The following is a 10,310-nucleotide window of genomic DNA, read 5'->3' as shown; positions in this document are numbered from 1 at the left end:
CCTGAAGCAGTACCTCTTCTGTCAATTCACGCCAAACTGACGTAAAGATGGATCACACCGGTACAATCTTGTATTGCACAACGTTGTTAAATCAATTGGTAGACTAGTGTCTATCCAACCTAAGTCAATCAGCCGCTGCAACTCAAGCAAACTTAAAGGTGGATATTCCCTTCTAAGACTAAATGTTCAACACAATAAATAATCAGTAATCTGACAAAATTAAAATGCAAATACATACTGGATGTCTTTATTGTATGGTTCACCACTCCAAATTCGATGCCAAGGACGATAAAAATCGCCATATATCCAACCTAAAGGTGGCTTTGCAGCACTCTGCAATTCTTTATGAGATTGCCCTGCTTTATTATGCTTAGAGAGAACCCGTCGACCCTAGTGTTAACATGGTTAATCAATTTTATAATTTATAATGTATAAATAAAATAAAACAATTAATATAAAAATTAAAATAAAAAGTAATATTAACAATTTTTTATTTTCCAGTGATTTCATTTATTTCTCCTAATCAAACCAATATCATAAAACAAAAAATGATTTGCGCGTACAAATAACGCAAAACATTACAACTAATTAATGAAAATGGTATTTAATCAATAATATAAAAGTATTCTGGGGGTGAAATGTAATACAGCGAAAATAAAAACTCCAGTTCTGTGAGAAGATAAAGAAATGCAAATAAACTGATTAGAAAAAAACCAATCTACATTCAAAAATTCAATTTATTCAATTTATTCACATGTAAAAAATTTACCAAATTCATTTGAAAAATCATCGACATTTAAAAATTATCATAAAAATAAAGTATTTTGAAAAACACTGATGACTCCATTCAGTAACAAAAAGATTGCATACTTGAGTCCTCGCCCCTGGATTGTCCCGAATATTCGATAAATTAATTCGGGTAGAGCTTTGCAATAATTTAATAGCCTTTTCTGATGCAGAGATCGCATTAAACTGCTTAGACATTTTCCAAATAAAAAATCAGTTGCAAGAATACTGTACATATAAAAATAAATAAGGTTCTGATAGAACAAATAACAAAAACTTCATAAATTTGAGGCACAAAATATTGCAAAAAATAAATAAAATGACCCATTCTTTAGAAATTCTAACCTATGTTGGCGACCATAGTGGGAATTATTGAACTAACGACCTACCAACTTCTCCAACGAACATCTGCAAGCGACTTGTAAGCATTTCCTTTTAAATTTTCACAAATTTTCACATAGCACATTTTATGACTATACTTTAAAAAACCAATACTTAAAAATTATTTATTTATTTATTATGCATTTTTATTCATTTATATAATACAGCCCATATTTTATTAATTGAACCTTGAACAAGCAACGTGTAGCAAGAAATAAATTAGATTTATTTCAATCAATTAATTTAAATTTTTACAAGTATTACTATTTGACATATAATATATGTAAATAAGTTATTCTGGGTTTATTTTAATTTTGATAAGTTGATGCGAAATTACAGTTTTCAAGTAAAAATCAAATGAATTTAAATAATGCATAATTAATGGAAGATTTTTTTCATTTATTTCCAAAGTATAAAACGTGTTGTGCACGTCGGTACTGCAACATGTAAACCATATGCATGCAACACCTTACACCTATTACTTTATGATGATACTTATATCCATGTTTCATCGGCAGAACCACGAACTAGCACAAGTACTGTATCGCAGAATTACATGTAATGATGTCGAAAATCATTTCACGCAGCAACCAATCGCTGATTGTCTTTTATTAGGAGATAGTTGATTTTATCTTAGATTTTACGTCATCATGCTTTACTGATTAGAAAATCTCGCCAGATGATAGCTGCTGTTGAACTACATCGTTCAGTACAGCTTGCGCATCGTGCAGGGATCTTACACTTTCCATTCACAGCCTATACATAACACCTTGCGTATCGATAGCGCTAATATATTGAATTGCAGCTTCTATTGACCTATCTGGTCAGCATCTATTAAGTGTCATTTTACTTCATGGTCATCAGTTTTATTTTTATCGAACCCAATGCCATCATTAATTGGGGATTTGAATTTATGCTTGTTGGATAATGGCGGTTGTTGAAATAACGTTCTACCAAATCGGTCAACTGGATGTTAGCTGGTTGCAAATTCTTTTAGGTAGTGTAAAAGAAAGCTACAAACTCACTAACACTACAACTTTCACTATTATACATTAAAATTTAAAACATACAAAATTGCTTTTTATGAGTTAGTATTTTTATTGATATAATACAACACCTGTTTTATCGATTAACCATAAACATGCAACCCATAGCAAAAAGTGAATTGATTTATACAATCAGTTAATTACACATCTTCAAATAATTACATCTTAACATGTAATGTACGAAAATAAATTATCTGAAATCAGCATTTTTATTATTTGATATAAATTTATAGTTTTCCATCAAAAATGAAGCATAATTGAAATAAATATAAAAATATATCAAGAAGAAACTGTTCACAAAAAATCCAAATTTGTCCAGTTTAAAAAATGTATTTTGTAATTCAGATTCATAGTATATCTTCATTTGATATTTTCTTTTCATAGAGACGAAAACGGCTGACCATATCTTTCGCTCTAGCAGCTTCCACAATTTGTTCTTTTGCTTTTATTATCATTTCATCCTATAATAAACTTCGTGTTACGCTATAATTAAATTGTAAACAAACGCAATTATAGGTGTTTTACTGTGTAATTTGTTTCCAATTGCATCATTTGGTCTTTAATACCTTGAACATTTTTCAACGTCTGTGCATGCAGAATGGTTTGAGGTTCGGTCTGAAAAAATACAAAAATATATTCATAAATGCATTTCCGCAGTTTCTACCCTACCAATAATTTAATTCTATCATTATACACTGTAGTCATAACCTGCTCATATTCACGTAAAAGTTTTTTCCTGTAGAAACATGCCTCTTGTAATAACTTGTCAGTTTCTGGAATACAGTGTTCGTGAATATACTGCAGAGCCTCCGCTTTATTTTCATCTTAAATTAAAGTTTAGAGAAATATAAATAACTACCGAAGAACCATTTAAACAGCAACTTACATTTAATTTTCAATTCTCTAACCATTTAAAGCCTATTCAAATAAAATAGAACGTCACATCAAACAAAAAATTTAAATAAGAATTACAGTATGGTGATCGTAAAGTTTGATTGCTGTAACAAGTATTTCCTTTGTAAAATATTTTCCAAATTTGCTAAGTATAAATTCAAAATCACATAGATTTAAAAATAAATAAATAAAATAATACATAATATCACTATAACAAATATTAACATAGTAGGATAAAAGATTGTTTTACTGCTAATTTGTATTGTAGAACGGTTATTAGAAAGAATAATATTCATCCATAATTTGGTTTAATATATTATAATGATTGTTATGCTTCATAAATTAAGCAAAAATCTTCCACATAAGTTGCTGTAAGTTATTAACTTGGTGCATTACTAATCGCGACAAGAAAAATGAGTCTAAATTTATACACATATATACCAGAATATATTCAAAATATATGCTTCTCAAATTTATAAATGAAATTGCATGCTTACTGGTCAGAGCGTTTGAAACTAATCGTAATCGAAGACCGATTTTTCTGACAGCTATTTAAAGCGTGTTTTACTTAAAATTGTAGCGGACAAGGACTGAGTTAACAACTGTATTTGTCCAGACAACGAAGTGGAAGGAGAATGATGCTACCGTAAGCGGATAAATACTTGAAGATCAGAGGAGTATTACGGTAGTACGTTAGTTGGAGCGTGTGCTGCTGTTGGTGATGGAATCTGCTGTGACGAATCGGTGACGGTCCTTGTTCCGACTTGCTAATAAATACTGTCTTCCTTACTTGTCTTTTGATTGTTATAATGTTACCGGGAAAGCGCGAACCCCGAAGAAAGGGGAACCGTTTTCGACGACATGAGGAATGTACGAAGAGTGGTGGAAGACATATTGATCTTCTCAAAAGATTACGATGAGCATATAAAATGGGCCCGCACCGCGTGCGCCCGAGCTGCAAACAACAACATCGCCCTGAACGCAGCCAAAACCAAGTCTGCAGAGTCAACTGTCCGATTTGGCGGCTGCATTATCATTGCAGTTGGATTCTGACCATTTCTGACCCTACACCAGCATCTGTCAATGGTTTGCGGTCGTTGTTCAGCCTATATTAACAAGTCAGAAATTTCTCGAATAAAGTCGCAGCCGCCGACCAACCCTTTGAAACCCCTCTGAAGAATAGCACAGTCTGGTAATGGACAGCACAGCACCAGACAAGTGTTCAAGAAGAACGATGAAAATTAACATCTGTCCTAAATTTGGCGTTTTATCACTCTTCACGCCGAACAGCATTACACGTGAATGCTTCTCTTCTCCATGGTCTACGCTTCGTCCTAAGCCGGAAGGACGAACCGAGTCAGTGGCACATGGTGCAGATTGGATCACGATGCGAAAATATCGACAATTCATCGAGGGACTTCGTTCGTTGCTATTACTGACAGTCAGATGGTGCCAATTGCAAACGATTACGTGCTGGACAGACAAGACAACGTACGTCTGCTACGCTTGCATTTCAAAATGCCGCTATATGCATTTACGGCAAAATGGATACCCTGAAAAGAAAACACCGACGCAAACGCACCAAGCAGATCGACGATCGACGAAGCAACGACAGCCGATGAGCTGGCAGAAGGACTTTTATCAGTCATGGCAAAGGTAGCACTTTCCCGCTCCATCGACAAGTCAAAAAGCAAAAAAACTGAAGCAACGATGGAAAAGACCAAACCAGGCCTCGGCAATCGACCCTGAAATGGAAGACCTGCGGCAAATGATCTTAAGCGGCTTCCCGAACGATAAAGGGAACCTCACAGCAGCGATACGCCCATTCTGGCACGTTCGTGAACAGTTTTCCATCGACCAGAAGGGCGGAATGATTGTTGTCATTCCGAAGGCAGTGAGACGAGATATGTTGCTCCACTGCTTAAAAATCGCAACAGTGCTCTTCATGTTAATGACGCTGTGCGATTCTTTTTCAACACGTTCGGTGCACCAATCAAGATTTGGTCGGACAATAGCCTGCCCACCATGTTCCAGAGCTGAATTTAGAGAAATTTTGACCCAAGCAAAATGTGGCAATCAGCATGTGGCACCGTTACCGTATCGTCCGCAATCGAACGCATTCATTATTGCAATGCTGGCCTTATACCGACCAATTCAAGATAGTCTGCCCATGCACGAAAGAACCTTCACCACTGAATGGCGAACAGACAGCTGCGCTTAAGAAGAGAAAAAGAAATGGTAAAGTAGAGGCAGCTCTATTTTAAGCTGTGCACTAAAGAACAGGCACAGTTGGAAATTCATGCTCAAGTCATAGTGCAGCATCCAATCACCAAGAAATGGTCAGTCAACACGGAGTGCCATAACGCAATCACCGTGACTACGTTATCGGAACATCGCCAGGAAAGATCTAGCGATGAAATCAGCGTTGGAAATACTCATTGAAACAAGAAGAGGATGAGAGCCCCGTGACGCAGCTCACAAAATTTCAGCTGTAATTCAATCTTGACCAACGTCATCCGAGGCAACCCAGGCACAAACCAGGCCTCAGCAATCGACCCTGAAGTGAAATCTAGCGGAAAATGATATTAAGCGGCTTCCCGAACGATAAAGGGAATCTCATGCTGTAATTATTCCATGTTGTACTTATTAATACGCCAACGAATATTACTGTAACTACTCATATCTTACTTACCTGATTTTAAATAACCTAATTCTAATGCGGTAATTCAAATTCAACAGCAAACCTATTTTCTGTTTACGCGCGCACGTCGCTTGTTGATCGGTCTTTAACTACCCGTTATAGTGCTGTCATTTTAACTGAATAAAGCTACATTATACGCCACATCTCACAGCAGCGATACGCCCATACTGGCATGTTCGTGAACAGGTTGCCCTCGACCAGAAGGACGGAATGATTGTTGTCATCTGATCGCAAGTTGTCATTCTGAAGCCACTGTGACAAGATATGTTGCGCGATCTTTACCTATAAATAAATAAATAAATTTATTTATTTATTTATTTATATTTATATACACATATACATACATACGTACATACATATATATATTCGTTTCGAAATAAAGAGACGTTACAGAAATCTTGTTTTGCCATTCTCATCTACATGAATGAAAAATGTTGTTCATTTACCGACTAATTAATTACTTAATATTACTCAAACTGCTTATTCAAAATTAATGATTGTATTCCACGCGGTGAATGTTTTGAAATAAAGTGATCAATGGCAATGAAAATACAAAAAGTTTTAAAATGCAAATAACAGTTTCATTTAATTATTTATTTAATATACAGAAATGAATTTGAAATCACAGCTCTAATATGAAACAGAATGCAACACAAGAAACGACAGTAACTGAATGGAATATAATTGTGTATTTTCCATCTTTATATGATTAAATTATTTGAAGTTTGCCTGCTTGCTGATGTGTTCAGTCAGATCTCATAGCTGTATTACTTTGTTTATTCAAAAATTAAACCATAGTACTATTCGATTCTAGTATGTGTGAACTATCAGTCTATGAGGTTTCAAATGAAGTATTGTAAAAAAAACTGATTGATTTTCTATCAACCTAGAATGAAACGTGGTAGTGAATGAAAATATATTAATCCCATCCCATCCACGTGTATCAAACAATTTGTTAGCATTAAAGCATCAAGACTTTAAATTTAAACAATTTATATATTTATAACATGTTTAAAATGGAAACTTTAAAAGCAGAACTTATTAATGTGAAGCTTCATATAAAAATTTGGATTCATTTCAACAAACTGTTCGACATGGATGGCGGCAACGTGAGAAATCTGAAAACGAAAACACGTCTTTTCCAACGTTTTGAAATCATCAAAAAGTTGGGCGATGGCGGATTCGGTGCGGTATATGAGGCATATGATTGCAAAAATAAAATCCAAGTAGCAATCAAAATTGAAGTAAAGAGAAGAAAATTTTCGACAGTTCAAAAAGAGGCTGAAATATTGAAGAACATGCAAGGAAATAGTCATGTATTGCAATATCTAGGATCTGGCGATGAGAATAATTACAATTATCTGCTGATGGAAGTTGCCGGTGAAAGTGTGCTCAACCTGCTACAACGTGCACCAGGAAACAAATTTCCCTTACCAGTGGCGGCAGAGTTTGGCTACAATTTTGTTGAAGCATTGGAAGAAGTCCACAATGCGGGTTATTTACACCGGGATGTAAAGCCCGGAAATTTCGTATTGAAAAATGCTGCAAATCTGCCCCGCATTTGCATTATAGATTTTGGAGTTGCTACAAAAATAGAAAATAATGATGAATTAGAAAACAAAAGCAAAATTCGCTTTGTAGGCACACTGAGATACGCCTCTCCAAATGTGCACAAAAGAGAGCCATATGGTCGTCACGACGACCTTTTGAGTATGTTTTATACTTTCTTGGAAATCAGCTCTGGAGAACTACCATGGGCAGGAGATGATGATGAAGAAGTTTTGGCAATGAAAAAATGGAATATGACACCTATGATGTTGAATGGTAGCAAACCAGAAGCTGCTTACCAGATTTACAGTAAGCTGCAGTCTCTTACATATAAAGATAGCATTGATTATGAATGGTTCAAAGATAAGTTCAGAAGCATGATCACGATTGTACCAGCGGAAACAGTTGCAACACGCACCTGCACCTGTGAATGCAAGCAGCAAAATAAAATTCAAGAAAATCATGAAATTTCCAGCATGAGTGTAGACTAATTTTCTTTGTAATAATATAACAGTGATGATGACAAAAATTTTTTATAATAAATTAATTTACAATGTTCATGTTAATTTTGCTTTTACGCTGCACTGTACTGCGCAACATGCTTTTTAATACCAAACTGAATACATCTTTTTCTTCCAAAAGTATCATGATTTTTTCTAATTCTCCTTTCCTCTGTCTCTTTTCCACTCTCCCGAATTCGAACATATATTTATGTACTAATATAGGCATATATAAAAAGTCACAAACACAAGCAGAACATCTGCAGTAGTTTTAAATTATTAAATGAATATTTTACATGATACATACATGTTAATTGACAAAAATCCTGACAATCTATTCTGAAGGAAAATGTGCTGCACAACAATTACGTACTGCATTCTTCGACACTACTTCGTCAATTTCAAAATCGAATTTATCTATTACAATTTACTAAGTGATCATTCAAAAACTGAAACCTTTGCACACGGAAAATTTATGATAAATTAATATCATTTTGCTATCAATTGATAATATCAATGAGCATATTTAAATGGCAAGCTGACCAATATCACCGGTAGGTTCGTTTATTAAAGTTCCCTCATTTCTGCCTCGAAGGCTAATTCGATGTAGCTAAATGCTTATCGCTTTCTCATATTATAAAACACAACCGTTTGTAACATGAAGATAAAAGAAATGAAAAATCCACTGAATTTGCAAAATATATAAATTTTTATCTTACTGTGTTTTCACATGCGACAGTACATTCAGCAAATGCTCCAGGACAATGAGAATAAGCAGAATCTATATTTGAAAAGAAAATTTCTGCTTCTTAAATATTGCGGAAATAATGTAAATAAAGGTGAAATTTTATAAAATAAATTCACCCATTCCAAAATAGCACTGCATTTTCTTCCAGAGCATTTCTTATAAGCGAGAATGAAAAATTCAGTTTAAACAATAATTACTTGATCATTCTTTTTAATTGATGGCGCCGTTCCGTAAATGGTGTAAGAACAATCACGTCCAAAGGTTGGTGGAAATGAATTTCAATCTGACACTGCTCCATTTTCTCCTGCAATAAAAAGTCCGATGAACACATACATGTTTTAAAATTTAAAATTACAATTAACAGCTAATTATACATCTATAAAACTTTCATCTTCAAGTCAACAGCTTCAATGCTGCTTAATCTACTTTTGTTAGATAGTCATTTCGTTTCATTAAAATTGGAACTGCAACATCTTTTTTGAATTCTATCAGATCAGAACAGAAAGAATTTATCCATCCAACAGACATTCTTTTCAAAAAAGTGTCACAAATAATAAACCGTTTAATATGTACATGTAATTTTTTCAAAATAGAAAATGATAACTGAAAAACAATATTAATATTAAAAACAACAAAATTACTTAAACAAAGTTGAGCAGAGCAAAACCAAACAAATGCACCATTCTTCATCCCACAATTACAAATTAGTATTTTTCACTAAAAGAATTAGCTTCTTGTTTACTCTTATAATACTGCAAAATGTAAACATGGAGGGCAAATTATTTACAATAAATTGAAAATGAAGTACGAATCATATTTTAGAATAAATAAACAGATTTACTATTTTATTAGGAGGAAATGCAAAACTGAGATAAATTTTAATGTTGATCTGTTAAGTGACCGATATATTTGTAGTTTGTTTAATAGAATATAAAGCAAAAATTGAGAAAAATTCCTTCATGCTGTAGATAATGTTTCAAAATTTAAATTCGTCAACGTTAATCAATCATAGCTAAAAATGAAACAAACTGATGCATATATGAAACGGTAATTTTTAGTAAAATAAATCACATAATTGCAATATGCAAAACAAATAACGTAACGTAATTCTAATAAGCAGTTTATGTTCGTATATTTGCATCATACTCAGCGTTCACTACAATCATTCAGCGAAACAGCAAACGGTACGGAAGTAACACAGTAATTTTTAGTTTTTATTATTGAACAACATCAACAATAGTAAAGAAAGGTCAACAAAAACAATAATGAGCAGCACCTCTCAGTGAACGATATTAACAAAAATAGAAACGCCGGAAAAGATAAAAACTAAATAATACAATGGAGTACAAATATAATGCAGACCCTTACTTGGAAGGCCGCATTAAATCGGCTCTGGCGTTATCTACATTAAAGCTTGAAGGGACTCCTCCAGCGTACGTCTACCGTTGGTGTATTCACCCGTATATTTTGCAGCCTGTTCTTGCTTTTCGACTTACCCGTTTTGAATCACCAACGGTAGCGTTTCGTGATAGCACTTGATGAATCAGAGTGTCCATAACACTATATCCTGCTATCAGAAGCTGGAGCAGTTCAGAGCAAAAATTGTATTAATACTGATCATGAAAAAGTATAAACTTCACCACAAATAATATATTTAAATAAACAAAATTTCAATGAATGACAAAACTTCAAACAAACACAATAAC

General features: G+C 33.8%; 7 protein-coding genes across 7 annotated transcripts; 3 read left to right on the top strand and 4 right to left on the bottom strand.

Moving 5' to 3' along the window:
• Window positions 1-21: 21 nt before the first annotated feature.
• On the bottom strand, window positions 22-984 carry Tsp_12204 (conserved hypothetical protein). The gene is made up of 3 exons (XM_003372043.1): window positions 871-984; window positions 239-390; window positions 22-178 (listed from the first exon to the last, which is right to left on the bottom strand). The coding sequence occupies exons 1-3, from the start codon at window positions 982-984 to the stop codon at window positions 22-24; spliced, it is 423 nt and encodes a 140-aa protein (XP_003372091.1).
• Window positions 985-1,133: 149 nt separating this feature from the next.
• Window positions 1,134-1,933, top strand: Tsp_12205 (putative lipase/esterase). Its single transcript, XM_003372042.1, has 3 exons — window positions 1,134-1,207; window positions 1,579-1,708; window positions 1,805-1,933. The coding sequence occupies exons 1-3, from the start codon at window positions 1,134-1,136 to the stop codon at window positions 1,931-1,933; spliced, it is 333 nt and encodes a 110-aa protein (XP_003372090.1).
• Window positions 1,934-2,560: 627 nt separating this feature from the next.
• On the bottom strand, window positions 2,561-4,000 carry Tsp_12206 (conserved hypothetical protein). Its single transcript, XM_003372041.1, has 6 exons — window positions 3,924-4,000; window positions 3,770-3,874; window positions 3,492-3,526; window positions 2,922-3,037; window positions 2,739-2,828; window positions 2,561-2,674 (listed from the first exon to the last, which is right to left on the bottom strand). Exons 1-6 carry the CDS (start codon window positions 3,998-4,000, stop codon window positions 2,561-2,563), a joined length of 537 nt encoding a protein of 178 aa, XP_003372089.1.
• A 302-nt stretch (window positions 4,001-4,302) lies between these two features.
• Tsp_12207 (hypothetical protein) lies at window positions 4,303-5,328 on the top strand. The gene is made up of 2 exons (XM_003372040.1): window positions 4,303-4,763; window positions 5,142-5,328. Exons 1-2 carry the CDS (start codon window positions 4,303-4,305, stop codon window positions 5,326-5,328), a joined length of 648 nt encoding a protein of 215 aa, XP_003372088.1.
• Window positions 5,329-5,542: 214 nt separating this feature from the next.
• Window positions 5,543-6,218, bottom strand: Tsp_12208 (maturase K). Its single transcript, XM_003372039.1, has 3 exons — window positions 6,165-6,218; window positions 5,946-6,090; window positions 5,543-5,664 (listed from the first exon to the last, which is right to left on the bottom strand). The coding sequence occupies exons 1-3, from the start codon at window positions 6,216-6,218 to the stop codon at window positions 5,543-5,545; spliced, it is 321 nt and encodes a 106-aa protein (XP_003372087.1).
• A 606-nt stretch (window positions 6,219-6,824) lies between these two features.
• Window positions 6,825-7,847, top strand: Tsp_12209 (putative Tau-tubulin kinase 1). Its single transcript, XM_003372038.1, has one exon. The coding sequence runs from the start codon at window positions 6,825-6,827 to the stop codon at window positions 7,845-7,847; it is 1,023 nt and encodes a 340-aa protein (XP_003372086.1).
• A 950-nt stretch (window positions 7,848-8,797) lies between these two features.
• Tsp_12210 (hypothetical protein) lies at window positions 8,798-10,184 on the bottom strand (the record flags this gene model as incomplete). Its single annotated transcript, XM_003372037.1, has 3 exons — window positions 8,798-8,908; window positions 9,031-9,207; window positions 10,101-10,184. Coding segments are annotated over 3 exons (372 nt in total), but the record flags the coding sequence as incomplete, so codon positions are not given.
• Between the last annotated feature and the right edge of the window lie 126 nt (window positions 10,185-10,310).

The sequence above is a fragment of the Trichinella spiralis genome (assembly GCF_000181795.1).
Source record: "Trichinella spiralis strain ISS 195 chromosome Unknown Scfld9, whole genome shotgun sequence".
Lineage (NCBI taxonomy): Eukaryota > Metazoa > Nematoda > Enoplea > Trichinellida > Trichinellidae > Trichinella > Trichinella spiralis.
This window is presented reverse-complemented; position numbering and strand designations above follow the sequence as displayed.